Raw genomic sequence first — 18716 nt, forward strand, 5'->3', positions numbered from 1 at the left:
TAACTTCTGCTGCTCGGGGGGTGGCTTATTCATACCCTTAAGTGCCAGTGTGAATAGTGCTATGTCAGATGAAGAGCTTCTCCTGCTGATATAGCTACTGCCACTCGTTGGAGTTGGATTAATTAAGTCAGCAGGAGAGCTCTATCCTGTTGTCTTAGAGTGGCCACACTAAAGAGCTTATAGTGGTGCAGCTATGCTGCTGTAAACTCTCTCTAGCCTCAGTGTTAGACTGAATGAGTGACTTCTGTTCTTTATCAACAATAATTGTTGCAGCTTGGTGTAAACCTTTTAGGTGGTGAATTTAGAGTAAAATAGAAAGTTTAGATTTTTTTTGTGCAGTAGACATAGTAAAATGTACTGTGTGTGCTAAATGAACAATTATATAATCTACACATATTGGACTATTAGAACTACCAAGAGCTATTAGTAGTTTTCTTTTTAAAAATCAGTTTCATGAACTCAGAATTGTTTGATCCTAGAACTGTTTCTTCTGTTTAAGTACTTTAAATAATTCATTGGCCCAACCTTACTCTTTTTCAGTGTAGAGATTGGTGAAAGTGTGAGAGGGGAAGATGTGTATATTATCCAGAGTGGCTGTGGAGAAATCAATGATAACTTGATGGAACTTCTCATAATGATCAATGCTTGCAAGATTGCATCATCGTCCAGAGTGACTGCAGTAATTCCATGTTTTCCATATGCCAGGCAAGATAAAAAAGACAAGGTAGGTGAGGTGTGTTGAATTACAAAGCCAATATCAAGTTACACTCTAATTTCTTTCCCATTTGTCCCTATCAAAATTTTTTTAAAGATGGTCAATACACCTTTGTAAATGCTTCTAGGAGACTGACCAGACTTGTTTACATTGCCAATATTTGCCTTTCTCAAATTATTATGTAATCCTTAAAGGACTGTTGGTAACCAAAATGAGTAAGACAAGCCATTACCTTATTCTTATTTATATTTTGATAGACAATTTCAGCTAGCATTCTCTTCACAAGTGCAGGTTGTGTGTTTTCAGTCTTCTAGTTTGGGAAAACTCCCTACAACAAGTTAACTTCAGTTTTGAGGGCTATAATGTTTTGGAGAGTGTCTGTAACTCAACATTTCTGTACATTAAAAGAGAAGAGTACACCCTTTCTGAAATAATTCAGTTGTTACATTTAATAAATAAATACTTAAACACATGATATATTTTATTAAACATAATAGAGGTCATAGAGATGTAGGAAAATAGAAGAAGTTAGTAGAAGTGAAGAATGACTACTAGAGTGGGAAAACTGAAGTGCTCTAACCATTCTTCAGGTAGCTAGTGAAGGTGGGAATGGGAGCCTTGGCTAGATAGCTATCCCTTTTTCTGTGTAATCTAATAGTAAAACATTCCATTAACGTTTCCTTGAAGGGGAAGGAACAGTTATTGTGCTTTACTGAGCACGGAGAACAATTGATCACCGAATTTTGTATAAAAGCCCTTAACTTGTTTGAAGACTGATCAGGTCCCCCCTTATTCGTCTTTTCTCGAAACTAAAAATACCCAGTTTTTAACTCCTCCCCCCCCCCCCCCTCGGCAGTCAAGGTTTCTAAACCTGTTGTTTTGCTCTCCTGTGGATTTTCTCTCCAGTTTGTCCACATCTTTACTGAAGCACCCAGAACTGTGCACAGTATTCCAGCTGAGACCTCACCAATGCCAAATAGAAAAGGACAGTTTTATGCCCTGGATCATACATACAGCACATCTTCCACCAGGAAGTAGGTTTGATACCAGTGCTGAGAACCTGAAGGAATCTCTCAAGGATCATCTCTTCCACTCCACCTCCTCTCTGGCAACTACCTCTTCTCCCTCTCTCCTCTAAGGGCATGGCTACACTTGCAAGTTAGAGTGCATTAAAGCAGCTCTGGGTGACCTAACTGGTAATGCGTCCACAGTGGTAAGGCACGCAGAGGGCCCAGACTCCGACTGGAGCGCTCCTGGTAATCCAGCTCCATCTTGTTGTGGCCCAGTGTGGACACCCTGGTCTATTAATACGCTCTGATCAGCCTCCAGAAGTGTCCCACAATGTCTGTTCTAGCCACTCTGGTCATCACTTCGAACTCTACTGCCCTGCCCTCAGGTGACCAGCTGTCGGACTCGCCCTGTAAATTCTCTGGGAATTTTGAAAATCCCCTTCCTGTTTGCTCAGCAAGGCGTGGAGTGCTCTCAGCAAATCTTGCCAGGTGACCATGCTTCCACACACCAGTGATCCCCAGTATGAAGCAATGGCGAGGTGCTGGACCTCATCAGTGTTTGGGGGAAGGAAGCTGTCCAGTCTCAGCTGCACTCCAGCCGTAGGAATTGCGATACCTTCAGGCAGATATCAAGGGACATGATGGAAAGAGGCCATGACTGGGATGCCCTGCAGTGCAGGTTTAAAGTGAAGGAGCTGAGGAATGTGTACTACAAAGCGCATGCGGCAAACAGCTGCTCTGGTGCTGCCCCCGCAACCTGCCGTTTCTACATAGAGCTGGACGCAATACTTGGGGGCAACCCCACCTCTACTCTAAAGATCACCATGGACACTTCAGAGCCCAATTCAACAAAGCGGGAGGAGGAAAGCAGGAGCGAGGGTACTGTGGAGGAGGGAGACAGCCCAGCATCCATAGATGCATGCAGCCAGGAGATGTTTTCAAGCCAGGAGGAAGGTACCCAAACGCAGTGGCCAGTGCTTGCAGAAGGACAAACACACCAGAGGAGGTTCCTGGTACGCAGCTTTCATTTTGGGAAGGAAGCTGTTTGGTGCGGGCCCTTGGGGCAAGGAGGGTTAGGGCTGCATGCGTGCCTATATGCGGAGTAGGGCGTTGATGTGTTCTTGCACATCGCAGTAATTGGCCTCAGTGATCTCTTCAGAGGTCTCATCCAGAAGCTGGGCAGTCTGCTTGCGCAGGTTCCTTGGCAGAGCTACTGTGCTCCTTGTCCCAGTAAGGCTAACATATCCACGCCATTGTGCTGTGAGAGGCGGGAGGACCATTGCTATACACAAGCAAGCTGCATATGGGCCAGGGCGGAAGCCGCATTGTAGTAGAAGACTCTCCCTTGCTTCCCAGGTCACCCTCAGCAGCGACATCTTCCAGGACCAACTCCTGTGGAAAATGTGGGGACAGTGTTCAGTATAGGGGCCCCATGCAGCTGTTGGCTGTCCCCAAGGCACAGAATCCCAGAGGACAGTACAGCTGTGAAACAATGAGTCCCCCTTGCCCCTGTGCTTACTCACCATTTTGGGGCTCCTGTGGGTTATGTGCGATCGCTTCGGGACGGGCATTTCTGCTATTGTGTACACTGTGCTTGTCAAATCATTGCTCTGTCTGGTGTGAACAATGCTGCCTCTGTTAAGTGTTGCACTTTGGCTTTACAGATGCAATCTTGAGATCTCAACCGTCCTTGTTATCAACAGCCGAAAGACTCCAAAGTATCAGGAAGCGTACTAAAAAAAGTGAAGAGGACATGCTGCATGAAGTGATGTAGCAGTCCATTAATGAAAATCAAAAGTGCAGGAGTAGTGGGAGAGTGAAAGGAGGGTCCGCCAGCAGAATGCAGATCACTGGCATCAAAGCAAAGAGCAGCTGCTAAGCATCATGAAGCACCAAGCGGACTCGATACAGGAGCTCGTAGCAATGCAGGCGGAGCACTTCCGTGCTGCTCCCACCACCCACCCCACAGCTCTTGTCCCAAAACTTTCCCTGTCCCCCCCCATGTCACCTCTAACCCGCTTTCCCCAACATCCAGGTACTTATCGCCACCAGGTGCCTCCAACACCTGCGGCTTCACCACCTAGCCACCATTAAGTAAGATACCGTAGCCCAGGAAAGCAACAGGCACTGCAACTCAGTGATCATACGTAGCAAACTCCAATTCCTACTAACACTGGAACCATTCCACTTCACTCCCATGTAGGGCACCAAACATTAGTGGTGGCTTTCAGCCTCAAATTGCTCCCTCAAGGCATCCCTAATCCTTGCAGCCCTGCGCTGGGCCTCTCTAATAGCCCTAATCTCTGGCTGTTCAAATTCAGCCTCCAGGTGTTGAACCTCCGAGGTCCAGGCCTGAGTGGATCGTTCACCCTTCCCTTCACAAATGTTATGGAGGGTACAGCATGCGGATATAACCGTGGGGATGCTGTCATCGGCCAGGTCCAGCTTCACATACAGACAGCACCAGCGGCCCTTTGAATGGCCAAAAACACACTCCATAGTCATTCTGCACCAACTCAGTCTGTTGAACTGCTCCTTGGAGCTGTCAAGGCTCCCTGTGTAGGGTTTCATGAGCCACAGCATTAAACGGTAAGCGGGGTCTCCAAGGATCACAATGGGCATTTTGACTTCCCCTACGGTGATCTTCTGGTCCAGGAAGAAAGTCCCAGCTTTCACCTTCCTGAACAGGCCAGTGTTCTGAAAGATGCGTGCGTCATGCACCTTTCTGGACCAGCCTGCATTAATGTCAATGAAATGCCCGCAGTGATCCACAAGCACCTGGAGAACCATAGAGAAATACTCCTTCCTATTAACTTACTCAGAAGCTAGGTGGGCTGGTGCCAGAATTGGAATATGCATCCCATCTGTCGCCCCTCCGTGGTTAGGGAAACCCATTTATGCAAAGCCATCCACAATGTCATGTACGTTACCCAGAGTCCCAGTTCTTTTGAGCAGGATGCAATTTAATGGCCCTGCAAACTTGCATCAACACAATTCCAACGGCCTACTTTCCCACTCCAAATTGTTTAGTGACCGATCGGTAGCTGTCTGGAGTTACCAGCCTACAGACTGCAGTAGCCACCTGCTTCTCCACCATCAGGGCAGCTCTCAATCTCATGTCCTTGCGGCACAGGGTGGTGGTGAGCTCAGCACACAGTCCCCTGAAAGTGGCGTTTCTCATCCAAAAGTTCTGCAGCCATTGCTCGTCATCTCAGACTTGCATGACAATATGATTCCAACCCCTCAGTGCTTTTTTCCCAAGCCCAAAAGCCACATTCCATGGTGGTGAACATGTCTGTGAATGCCACAAGCAATCTCGTGTTGTATGCATTATGCAAGTCGACATCATTGACTCCTGTTAGTTTGTAATTTAAGGAGTAACTCGACTGCAATTCGTGACATGCTGGCAAGACCCGTCAGCATATTTCTCAGCAGTTCGGGCTCCATTCCTGCAGACCGAAAGGAAAGACGGAGCACGCAGTACAAAAACTGTTGAAAGATGGCACCAAATGTGGACGGAAGCACAGGGATTGCTGGGATGCGAACCAATGCATTACAGGCATTGGGACAGGACCCAGAATGCCCTGCACTCCCTTGCCCCCTTCCCACAAGCCACAGCGCCAGAATGGGAAGAGGTGCTTTGTGGGATAGGTGCCCATAATGCACTGCTCCTAATGCTGCTGCAAATGTGGCCACGCCAGTGCGCTTGCTGCTGACAGTGTGAAGACGCTGCAGCACTTTCACAACTGCAGTGTCCGAGGGCTGGTTTAACTCACAGTGCTCTACATCTGCAAGTATAGCCATGCCCTAAGATTCAAATACCAAAAGGTATGAAATCATTGGTGTTGCATGTGTTTACCAATCCTCAGAATTTAGTGCAATGTCACTAAAAAAATCAAACCTGTCTGACAATAGTACTAGTATATACAAGAGATAATAATCAGCTGATTAAAATTTCAAAAATTTAACCAACTTTGTAATTAAAACAGTTGGGAATACTTGCTGTTTTGTCTCCTTTTCCTCTACTTGCTATAGAGCTAGACAAAGTTTTGAGGGTGGGAAGTTGTGGTTAAATTTGGGGAGAGGGGGAATTTTCCTTTTCTAATATCACCCTTAAGTAGATATAATTCTTCTATATAGGTATGTAAAATAAATAATTGTATGTGTTGTGATCATGTAACTAAAGAGTGTATTTAGGTTTGATTTAAGACTTTGTGTACCATCTGGAGTGCTTCTTAATATTGCAATGTTTCGGAAATTATTAAATGCCATGCTTAACATTAAAAAAAAAATAGCTTCTAAATTTTTGCCAGTAGTAATGTATGTGTAAACTTTTAAAATTTGAAATATTTTGACTATGTAAGGAGGAAATTGGGAAGTTAGGTAATGGCAAATGTATTAAATATTCAGCTGCTTAAAATAAAATTAGCATTGTTAGTGGTAATATTGGAAGGAAAGCCAGCAATGACTTAAGATGCATTGAAACTCGAAATAGTGAGCAAGAAGTAGATTTCTTGTCAGATTAAAATAATGAATATGTTCTCTGCCTTACCTTGCTGATTTAGAGTTCTTTCCCTATCCCCTTCCCTTTCCCTGATTTACCAGGAAATAAGTAGAATGAGCAAACTAATTTAAACAACATTCAGAAGTAATATGATCCATCAGGGTCTCATGGCATTAATAGCAAGACTTGCCACTAAATATCTAACTCGGATACATTTCTTGGACATGAGGAATTCTTCTGCACCCATTTTGTCATTTGTCCCATTTCTTGATTCCATTTATCTACTTTTTTGACTTTCCATAGCATCATTATGTTGATATTTTTGTTTTGTTCTATCTGAGATTAAGAAACAATATCAGGTTAGGATATTACAGAAGATGTAAAGTGAAATCTCTAAAAAAATACAAGTCTCTTAAATTTAATTTGACTATCTTTTTACAATTTTGTGAAACGTATGGCTTGTTCCTCAGAGTCGTGCGCCAATCTCTGCAAAACTTGTTGCCAATATGCTGTCCGTTGCTGGGGCTGACCACATCATCACCATGGATTTACATGCTTCTCAGATACAGGTAATTACAAGCTCTTGTTGACTGCAGCTAGGCATTTCCCTATTGAGTTAATGTGATAGGTTAACTTGTTACCAGACCACATTCCTTTTTCTGCTTTTCTCTCAGCTGTGAGAGAGAGAGGCTATTCTGATGCTCCAGGGAGAAGGGAAACTGTACCAAAGATTATTTAAATATACATAGTTTTAAGGGAAAATTTAGGAGAAACAAACCTGGCTTCTGGATAGGGACCAGGCCTGACCTAAGTAGCTGACTTGCTAATATTAACCTCATTGATATTTCTAAATCTGAGGGTTTGATAGCATTGGATAAAACTTCCAAGTGTACTAGAACCCCCAGCACATACTGTGCACAGTCTTCTATGTATTGTATTTAGTACAACTAAAGTATTTTGCTAATATAATGGGGGTTTCTAATCTTACATTAATTAACAGTCAATTAGTATGCAACAGTAAGTTATGACTTTCTTCACTTCTATTTTGTCAATTATGTGTTAATGAAATGAAATGAAAGATTAATGCTCAGAGCTCCGGTACGAAACTGGAAAAACCTGAGTGTCTCTGGATTAAGTTTAGAAGTGTGTGCAACAAGAGTGATGTCATGGTGGGAGTCTGCTATAGACCACCGGACCAGGGGGATGAGGTGGATGAGGCTTTCTTCCGGCAACTCACGGAAGCTACTAGATCGCATGCCCTGATTCTCATGGGTGACTTTAATTTTCCTGATATCTGCTGGGAGAGCAATACAGCGGTGCATAGACAATCCAGGAAGTTTTTGGAAAGCGTAGGGGACAATTTCCTGGTGCAAGTGCTAGGGGAGCCAACTAGGGGGAGCGCTTTTCTTGACCTGCTGCTCACAAACCGGGTAGAATTAGTGGGGGAAGCAAAAGTGGATGGGAATCTGGGAGGCAGTGACCATGAGTTGGTTGAGTTCAGGATCCTGACGCAGGGAAGAAAGGTAAGCAGCAGGATACGGACCCTGGACTTCAGGAAAGCAGACTTTGACTCCCTCAGGGAACAGATGGCCAGGATCCCCTGGGGGACTAACATGAAAGGGAAGGGAGTCCAGGAGAGCTGGCTGTATTTCAAGGAATCCCTGTTGAGGTTACAGGGACAAACCATCCCGATGAGTCGAAAGAATAGTAAATATGGCAGGCGACCAGCTTGGCTTAATGGTGAAATCCTAGCGGATCTTAAACATAAAAAAGAAGCTTACAAGAAGTGGAAGGTTGGACATATGACCAGGGAAGAGTATAAAAATATTGCTCGGGCATGTAGGAAAGATATCAGGAGGGCCAAATCGCACCTGGAGCTGCAGCTAGCAAGAGATGTCAAGAGTAACAAGAAGGGTTTCTTCAGGTATGTTGGCAACAAGAAGAAAGCCAAGGAAAGTGTGGGCCCCTTACTGAATGAGGGAGGCAAGCTAGTGACAGAGGATGTGGAAAAAGCTAATGTACTCAATGCTTTTTTTGCCTCTGTTTTCACTAACAAGGTCAGCTCCCAGACTGCTGTGCTGGGCAACACAAAATGGGGAAGAGATGGCCAGCCCTCTGTAGAGATAGAGGTGGTTAGGGACTATTTAGAAAAGCTGGACGTGCACAAGTCCATGGGGCCGGACGAATTGCATCCGAGAGTGCTGAAGGAATTGGCGGCTGTGATTGCAGAGCCCTTGGCCATTATCTTTGAAAACTCGTGGCGAACGGGGGAAGTCCCGGATGACTGGAAAAAGGCTAATGTAGTGCCCATCTTTAAAAAAGGGAAGAAGGAGGATCCTGGGAACTACAGGCCGGTCAGCCTCACCTCAGTCCCTGGAAAAATCATGGAGCAGGTCCTCAAAGAATCAATCCTGAAGCACTTAGAGGAGAGGAAAGTGATCAGGAACAGTCAGCATGGATTCACCAAGGGAAGGTCATGCCTGACTAATCTAATCGCCTTTTATGATGAGATTACTGGTTCTGTGGATGAAGGGAAAGCAGTGGATGTATTGTTTCTTGACTTTAGCAAAGCTTTTGACACGGTCTCCCACAGCATTCTTGTCAGCAAGTTAAGGAAGTATGGGCTGGATGAATGCACTATAAGGTGGGTAGAAAGCTGGCTAGATTGTCGGGCTCAACGGGTAGTGATCAATGGCTCCATGTCTAGTTGGCAGCCGGTGTCAAGTGGAGTGCCCCAGGGGTCGGTCCTGGGGCCCGTTTTGTTCAATATCTTCATAAATGATCTGGAGGATGGTGTGGATTGCACTCTCAGCAAATTTGCGGATGATACTAAACTGGGAGGAGTGGTAGATACGCTGGAGGGGAGGGATAGGATACAGAAGGACCTAGACAAATTGGAGGATTGGGCCAAAAGAAATCTAATGAGGTTCAATAAGGATAAATGCAGGGTCCTGCACTTAGGATGGAAGAATCCAATGCACCGCTACAGACTAGGGACCGAATGGCTCGGCAGCAGTTCTGCGGAAAAGGACCTAGGGGTGACAGTGGACGAGAAGCTGGATATGAGTCAGCAGTGTGCCCTTGTTGCCAAGAAGGCCAATGGCATTTTGGGTTGTATAAGTAGGGGCATAGCGAGCAGATCGAGGGACGTGATCGTTCCCCTCTATTCGACACTGGTGAGGCCTCATCTGGAGTACTGTGTCCAGTTTTGGGCCCCACACTACAGGAAGGATGTGGATAAATTGGAAAGAGTACAACGAAGGGCAACGAAAATGATTAGGGGTCTAGAGCACATGACTTATGAGGAGAGGCTGAGGGAGCTGGGATTGTTTAGTCTGCAGAAGAGAAGAATGAGGGGGGATTTGATAGCTGCTTTCAACTACCTGAAAGGGGGTTTCAAAGAGGATGGCTCTAGACTGTTCTCAATGGTAGCAGATGACAGAACGAGGAGTAATGGTCTCAAGTTGCAATGGGGGAGGTTTAGATTGGATATTAGGAAAAACTTTTTCACTAAGAGGGTGGTGAAACACTGGAATGCGTTACCTAGGGAGGTGGTAGAATCTCCTTCCTTAGAGGTTTTTAAGGTCAGGCTTGACAAAGCCCTAGCTGGGATGATTTAACTGGGACTTGGTCCTGCTTTGAGCAGGGGGTTGGACTAGATGACCTTCTGGGGTCCCTTCCAACCCTGATATTCTATGATTCTATGATTCTATGAAAGGGAATAGTTTATAGCTTTAGGTAGAACCATACATGCATGGTAGTCACTGTTCAGTGTCCCTGTACGCAGCACGATCAAGCTTTCTTATTTCTAACTAGCAAATACCCGCTTTTTCCAGTTAACCAAAACTACCAGTCACAGTAGATATTAAAGCGTGGACCAAAGTCCTTTTTACTTGTACTCCAAACTGTTTTTCAAAAGTGGGAGATTATTGCATTGCAATCTTGTACAAGAATTATAGGGGGGAAAAAAATACTTGTATCTTCCCAGTCTTGAAATATCTGTGTTCATTTCTAGCACTTATTCTTTTAATATTAAGGCTATTAATAGTAATATTTTAATATTAAAAATAATAAATTAATAGACATTTCTTTTAGCTTATTTTCCTTTTTAGATAGTTTTTCATGAGAATAAACTTACTCAGCCATGCGCTTAAGGCTTCTTTCCCCCCAACAAAAAATTACCTTCTGGCTTTACAGTGTAAAGTCATTAGTGATGCTTTCCCCTCCCTTTATTGCTAATGAGTGGGATTTTATAAAGTGCTTGTGTTGGCCTAACTGTACTGACATTGAAGTAGTGAGAATTTTACTATTGACTTCAGTGAGCAGAATTAGGCCGGTGTAGAACACTGTTTTGAAAATCCTACCCTACATGTTTAAGTTGACCAAGTGGTTGTGTTTTGTTTTCTAACTATTTTATTCTAAACAAAGCATAGTAGAAAGCTAATGTACGTTAAGAACTGTTTCTGTTTGTTCTCAGGGTTTCTTTGATATTCCAGTGGATAATCTGTATGCAGAACCTGCAGTGTTGCAATGGATTAAAGAGAATATTTTGGAATGGAGAAACTGTATCATAGTCTCACCTGATGCAGGTGGAGCAAAAAGGTAGTGTGCAAACTACAAATTGTCCATAGAGTTCAACTATTTCTATTTCACAGAAAGGAATGCTTTGCTCATACTTCTTGGTTGATTTATTTGTTTTATCGCTGAAAATCGTATAAGGCAGTGGCTGTAAATGCCGATGGCTCCAGTTCCATTGTAATGAAACAATAGTCCTTCCAATGTAGTTCATGCTTGGTTATATGTAGGAATTTTCTGTATTTTAAAGGAAATATTTTCTCTCTCCCTAAATATGGCCTCATTAGCTGAGTCCCTGTGTAGGAGGAAAGAGGTTTTTCCTGCTGCATGCTCCTTTAGCAGTTACTGCACCTCTTCCCGCTTCTCTCTGGAGCTACATACATTTCCCTTCTTTAGTCAAGCATGTGGCCTACTCTCACTGTACCTGCTGGAGTATAGGTAAGAGCGTACTTGAGTCATGTTTCTTTTTTTTTTTTTTTTTTAAAAAGGGGGGGGGTGGGGGGGAACTGTTTTATTCCTGGCTGAAAATCTATTGACTCACATTTAGTAATGTGTAATCCAAAAAATAATCTGGTGGAAATGTTAAACAATCTTGGAGGCAGGGAGGAAATGTAGAGGTGTTAATTAATGGAATATTAAGTCAATCATGGCATCCATTATTACTCATTCAGCAAATAATCTTTTGTTTGGTTCTGGTCAAGTACGAATTGATGTCAGAATTCTGAATCGTACTATCTGTGAAGTGACAGAGTACTCAATATAGATGGAACACTTCTCAAGCAGAGATTGTTGGTCATCCTGCTGATAAAAATCCCTGCCCATCAGCTGGAAACTTGGAGATTGTGGCAGGGAGGGGGAGAACAGTTAAGTCATCTAGTCCTTCTCATTTCCAGTGAAGGACTGCCATAAAGTGGATTTGACCAAAGCCTCATGTTTGTCACAAGTTTTAGATTAACAGCCAAAAAAGAGAACGGAAGGGGCTTACTTAATGTACATAATCTATTTTGAAGAATGAAGTTATAGATTTGGAGGGAGACTGTAAGAAGCATTCCAGAGATAATCTAGTAAATTAGGCAGACTTCCTTTCAGTCCAACATGATGTATTTGTTCCTTCTCTCTTCTCCTCCTCCGCCCTGCCTGAAACAATTCAGTCTTGTGGTAGAATTCACGGAGTAGCAGAGAGAAGCTGTCTGGCAAACTTCTTTATATATTTTATCAAATTAAATTGCTTTTTTACAATAAACATTTATTCAAATTTAGCATATCTTCATGTTATAAAGTAATGAGACACTGCCTCTTGAAGTGGGGGAAAATTATTCTTTAAGATGAAAAGACGGAGATATTTATGTACGTTACCCAGCTAATTACTATATTCTGTGTGAACTGTGGAGCTTGTATAGGTAGTCCTCTCTAACTGTGGATTTCTAAAAATAACTACCAGTAATAAGTTCATTGGAAGAGCAGCATGTTGGGTTTTTTGTAGGGTTTTTTTAATGAATGATCTTGACCTAGATCTGGAAACATTGACAGGATAGAAGGACTTGCATACAGTAGAACCCCATTTATCAGACCCTCCTTTAACTGGCTCTTCATGTTTACTGAACAACCAGAACTCCAGGGCCAGACTCAGGTGATCTCTCCTGTGGCTGCTAGATGGCACTGCAGTGTCTCATTTTCACATTCTCTGGTTTATCCGCAATTCTGATTATCCAAGCTGGCCACAGTCCCAATTAGTCTGGATAAATGGGGTTCTGCTGTGTATATATTAGATACAAGCTGGGTGAGGTAATATCAGTTATTGGATCAACTTTTGTTGGTGCGATCTGAAAGAGCTCCATGTAAGCTTGGAAGTTTGAGTCTATCACCAACAGAAATTGGTCCAATAACCCATATTACCTCACCCAGCTTGTGTCTCATATCCAGGGAAGGACCAACTCTTCTACAGCACTGCTTACGTGTATATGATTGCCAAGGTTTGGAATATCTGGATTCTGTCACTTCCTCTTACAACCCTATCCATTGTCCTGTTAGTCAGCCTATTAAAGGTATTTTGTGATTGAAGTTAGGCATAAAACTACTGTTGATGATTTGTGCTCCTGCATTGTCAGGACCTGTTGTGAAAATGTGTTCTAGTGTATGAAAATGTAAAAATACTTTGACTTATCCCATTGTAGTCAAAAAGAGGTCATTTTGAGATTTATTTAAAAGATGACACCCTTGGAAACTAAATTCTAATACTAGTGCAGCTGTGGTTTTGAGTGTATTTAAGAATAGTCCCTATTTCAGAAAGATTGAGATTGCCCTCTATATGCTGGCTGTCTTAATACACAAGAGACCTGATTTTTTTTATTTTTTTTATTTAAGATTGAATATTGGTGTGGGGAATACTTGAAACAGTAACTTTTAAAGGAAAGTACAGTTTAGTTTTTTTTGTTTTTTTATCTTAATATGAAAAGGTATCAATCTTGTCAAAAATTTGTTATGCAGTGGCTAGAATTTAATATTTTAGAAGAGATTAGTATGTCCACAAGAGGTCACTCTTAGCATCTTATTAAATCTTTAGCATGTAGATGAATGTTGTGAATTACCAACCAAGTGCTGAACATCAGAAAAGAGACATGGAGAATGAAATTAGTCAGGTCCTCCTCATTTACTCCAATATACAAGTGGCTATAAGGTTGTTAGTTTAAAAAAATCAACTATGGTACTATGCATTTCATTTGAAATGTGATTTTTAAATGTGAAGATCTTTTATATATTAAGGATTTTCTAAGTTATCAGTACAATGCCATTTTGTATAAATAGTCTCAATTCTGAATTTACTTAATTCATCTAGCTGTGCTTAAATATTGCAACAATCTATTCAAACAGGGGTTCTCAACTTTTTCTTTCTGAGGCCCCCCCAACATAGCCCACCTGTGCCACAACTGTTTTTTTGCATATCCAATAGATAAAAAGCCAGGATCGGCATTGGGGTGTAGGAAGCAGGGCAATTGCCACACCACAGGGGCTCGCATGAAGCTAAGTTGCTCAGGCTTCAGCTTTGGCCCCAGCGAGTCTACTAGCTCTGTTCTCCGGTTTATTTTGGCAGACCCCCTGAAACCTGCTCACAGCCCCCCAGGGCGGCCCCGGACCTGTGGTTGAGAACCACTGTACTGGAAGCTTCTGAATAGTTGGCATGTATTGTGTATGCATAGCACTTGCCAACAAGATACTAACAAATGTAAACTTTTACTTGCCTGCATTTGTCTGATGTGCAATATTTGTTTCAAACTTAAATATTTTAGTAAGTTTTAAAAATCTCCTTTTCTTGAAGTCAGCAGTCTATATAAATTTAGCCTTTAATATTAAACTGGTGTTTGACTGAGGTGGGTTTCTTAACTACATGTAGCTTTTCTAGTTTACTTCCTAATTAAAACATAACCTGTTCTTTCCATCTTCTTGCAATAGGACAAGCCCAGATGTCCCCCTAGAGAGTAGCCTTTCTTTTGGAAAGGCCATCTAAATCTGTTTTCACTACCCCACGATATCTTTTTGCTCTTTCAGCACTACAAGAAGAAAGGCCTGTTGCCTTCATATTAGGGGACATCAGGGCTTGATGTATTGCAAAGTCTGCTTGTAGCACTAGGCTTTAAACAGCTAGTTGCTTGGGTTGTGCTCAAGGCCAGTTCTCTGACTTACAATGCTTTGTACTAAACCCTTAAACATATATCTTTATAATAAAACTATGAGTAGACAACATTAAATCATAAACTTAATATATTATAACTGAACTACTGACTTCTATTCTGTTTGGGGTGTCTGAGGTGGGGAGGACGATGGGTAGTGAGAAGTAATAACTGACCTGTATTTTTTTTTTCCAGATCAAAATGTGTTTTTAACATTGACTCTTTACACAGGGAAAGTGATGAATACTCTTCTTCATCCATATAAAAGCACTAGTGGACTATTAATTCTATGTGCCCCAAATATGGCTAAACATTCCTGTTCTCCATTAAATATATTTGAATAGTGACCTTCTGTAACAAAGGAGTTCTGTGCCTGAAAATTAGTCAGTCCAAAAAAAAAAATAACCTCATACATCCGGAAGAATGATTTTTGGATGTCTTATGCTACTGTGGCTGTAAGCCCCATTGCTTAACAGAAGAGCAGCATTGGTGCTACTACCCACATCAATATTTTGTGATATTTGAAAATGTTTTGGTGTGAACTTTTTTCTTAAAATATAAAGACCATTATTTCTACAGCAGGCACATGCAATTTCTTTCCCTCTTGTTTCTGAAAAGTGTATTTTAAAACATGTTTGTATCTTTCTTACAACTTAGGGTTACTTCAATTGCAGATAGACTGAACGTTGAATTTGCTCTGATTCACAAGGAAAGAAAGAAAGCTAACGAAGTGGACAGAATGGTCTTGGTTGGTGATGTGAAAGATAGGATAGCTATTCTTGTTGATGATATGGCTGACACATGTGGCACAGTATGTCATGCAGCAGACAAGTAAGTATTGTTTCAAATTGACCCCATACCCCAGTGTACAGTCACCAGTCTGTTGCAAGTTGGCCAAATTGCTTGGTCTCCTCCCCCCATTCTTCCATTTCAGCTGGGTCTGGATAGTGTCTAATTTTTTCTAGGTCTGTAGGGCACACTTTTAGCCTCAGACCTCATGTCTGACTTCTTCCTTGGGACCTGGAGTGCCATCACCCTCGAAATCAGTGTCTGAGACCTACCAAGCTCCCTAGTTGCTTATACGTGCTCCCTTAGAGCTCCACCTAGGCTGTAGTTTGAGTTTCTAGTTTGACCCCTTCAAGGACAACATAGCAGAAAAGCAAGGAGCATAGGCTTAGCAAAGAAATTTCTTAATCACAGTGGCTTTACATTTAAAGTATGTGAGGATTATAAATCTTTGAAAATAGAAGTTCTGGAATACACTGTGCCCGAGTGTGATCTGACCCCTTCTGGGAATCTAAAATCTGTCTGCATTTCAGATTGCAGAGTCCCTCTGGCAAGTCCTTTTCAGATTGGTGAGGGTCAAACCCCCGCGCACAGACCACAACCTCACAGTCTCTTAAATAGAGCCTCATGGTGCTATCTGCTCCCACCCCACAAGGAGTTCTTGCCCCTTCTTGTGGGCCTCTGTATAGAGAAACTGTTGTTCCATGGTGGTAGGCCAGTACATGGGGGAGAGTCAGTGGCCCTAGATTGCTTTGTCATGGCTTTTAATGCTCTTCAGTGAGGTGTCAAACACCCTCCCATGTTTCCATGCATAGCACAAGTCCAGTGGAACTACTCACATGCGTAAAGTTACTCCTGCTTAAACATTTGCAGGATTGGGACCTCAGGCTATAAATTCAACAGAGCAGGGCAGCTTTTTTCCTGTGTGTTTATAGGACACCTAGCAGAACAGACCCTTCTTAGGAGCCTTTGCTATTACTATATATAAAATGATGAGGTCTAAATTAGCTTTTACCACTCAGAGATCTTGGACTCATGGATAGATCTCTGAAAACATCCACTCAATATGCAGAGGCAGTCAAAAAAGCTAACAATGTTGGGAATCCTTAAGAAAGGGATAGATAATCAGACAAAAAATATCATATTGCCTCCATATAAATCAGTGGTTCTCAAACTTTTGCATTGGTGACCCTTTCACCCAGTAAACCTCTGAATGTGTGCCCCCTCACCCCCCCAAATTAAAAATACATTTTTTTTTATATTTGACACTTATAAATGGTGGAGAAGCATGGTTTTAAGGGTAGAGGCTGATGGCTCATGACCTCCCACGTAATAACCTCATGACCTCCAGTTTGAGAACCCCTGATATAAATCTATGGTATACCCACATCTTGAATACCATGTACAGATCTGGTCACCCCATTTCAAAAAAGATGTATTGGAATTGGAAAAGTTACAGAAAAGGGCAAGAAAAATGATTAGGGGTATGGAACGGCTGTCGTATGAGGAGAGATTAATAAGACTGCTGGGACTTTTCAGCTTGGAAAAGAGACAACTAAGGGAGGAATATGATTGAGGTCTATAAATCATAGAGAGGTGTGGAGAAAGTAAATAAGGAAACGATATTTACTCCTTCTCATAACAAAAGAACAAGGGGTCAATGAAATTAACAGGCAGCAGGTTTAAAATACAAGGAAGTATTTCTTAACACAATGTACAGTCAACATGTGGAACTCTTTGCCAGAGGATGTTGTGAAGACCAAGACTATAAGTGGGTTCAAAAAAGAACTAGCTAAGTTGACGGAAGACAGGTCTGTCAATGCCCATTATCCAGGATGGGCAGTGATGCAAAACCATGCTCTGAAGTGTCCCTAGCCTCTGTTTGCTAAATGCTAGGAATGGGCAGCAGGGTAATTGCCTGTTCTGTTCATTCCCTCTAAAGCATTGGCCACTGTCCGAAGACAGGTTACTGGACTAGATGGGCTGTTGGTCTGACCCAGTATGGCCGTTCTTATGTTCTTAGAATACAAATAATAAATGATAGTGTGGTGTGAAAAACACTTAAAAGAATTCTCAAGGAAAAATAATTTGGTTTTATTTTGACTATTAGAAATCCTGCTTCATCTAATGCAACAATTCTGGGAAAGGATCTCTGCTCTAGTTTAGAGTTACAGCTCAGAGGTGCTCTCCTTATATACCTAGCCACCATTCTTTTTAGGCGGAGTAAATCAAACGGAGCTTTTAGAGTTTACAGATCTTTATTCACAATGGCCTTCAGAAAAAACTTGTGAATTTGGAAGAAGTAATGTGCAAAACCATAATTCTTTTCAATATGGTATGTAATGCAAAGGTTTATTTTGCATTTTCTAGCTCACTTTGGATACTCGGTAATACAAACATCTAAAAACAAAGCTAATTAACTTTTCCACCCCTTATGAAAGGGGTCAGTACTGACTGAAAAACGGTTCTTAGCCTGGCTAAGCAGATGGAAAGGGCTTTGTCTGGCCGAACCAGGTTTTCATCCAGCTTTGTTTGTTTTTAATTTGTTTAAATAAATAGACAGAACTGTAGTGTCTCTCTTGCCTTCTCTAGAAAGAGTGTGATGAATCAAGTTGTTACTCCTGTAACAAAGCAGCCTTTGACGCGATGCTACTGACGATCAATTCAGGACAAATTGCTTAGAGCAGAATAGTCACAGCCCAAGGCTGGGGGATCCTTCACTACTAAGGCACACCAAACCAGCCAAACAGAGGGGACTTCGGTTTTACCTCACTGGCTAACCAGAAGTCATACAAGCAATTCCTTCAGACACTCCATTTTCCCAGTATCACCACCAGCACCACTCCTTATGGGGATGAACGGTTATGAAAACCAATACCCCAAAAAAGAGAAATGGTTCTCCTGATCCCAAAGGACGAAGCCCCAGTCCCAGGTCAATATAGAAGTCAGATCTTGCCCACAAATCACACTTTCCAATCATTTAGAATCTAAAGTTTTTTATTCATAAAAAAAGAAATATAGCTGAGAGTTAAAATTGGTTAAATGGAATCAAATACATACAACTGCGAAGTTCTTAGTTCATAGAATATCAGGGTTGGCAGGGACCTCAGGAGGGCATCTAGTCCAGCCCCCTGCTCAAAGCAGGACGAATCCCAATTTTTGCCCCAGATCCCTAAATGGCCCCCTCAAGGATTGAACTCCATAATCCTGGTTTTAGCAGGCTGATGCTCAAATCACTGAGCCATCTCTCCTCCCCAGTTCTGATTTGTTTCAGGCTTGATGGGATTACTGCTGATTTAAACCAGTTAAGTCTCTGGAGTACAAACATCCCAGCTTGGATATGTCATTCAGTCCTTTGTTCAGAGCTTCAGTTTCAAGCACAGTTCCTCCAGAGGTCAGAAGCAGGATGACTAAATGGAGGGGTTTTCAGAGCCTTTTATATCCTCTGCCATGTGGAA

At 42.3% G+C, this 18716-nt stretch overlaps 1 protein-coding gene across 3 annotated transcripts in view; it reads left to right on the forward strand.

Annotated features, from left to right (window-relative positions):
* PRPS2 (phosphoribosyl pyrophosphate synthetase 2) overlaps positions 1-18716 on the forward strand; it is a 45031-nt gene that overhangs the window by 19021 nt on the left and 7294 nt on the right. The window contains exons 2-5 of one of the 3 annotated variants that reach the window (XM_038403838.2): positions 541-724; positions 6700-6798; positions 10707-10831; positions 15130-15303. In XM_038403838.2, coding sequence (XP_038259766.1) covers positions 541-724; positions 6700-6798; positions 10707-10831; positions 15130-15303 — 582 coding nt within the window. Of the gene's footprint in view, positions 1-540; positions 725-6699; positions 6799-10706; positions 10832-11091; positions 11243-15129; positions 15304-18716 lie in introns of those variants that run through there. The other 2 variants (XM_038403856.2, XM_043502999.1) reach the window with 2 other exon arrangements.

This window comes from Dermochelys coriacea, chromosome 1 (assembly GCF_009764565.3).
Source record: "Dermochelys coriacea isolate rDerCor1 chromosome 1, rDerCor1.pri.v4, whole genome shotgun sequence".
Classification (NCBI taxonomy): domain Eukaryota; kingdom Metazoa; phylum Chordata; order Testudines; family Dermochelyidae; genus Dermochelys; species Dermochelys coriacea.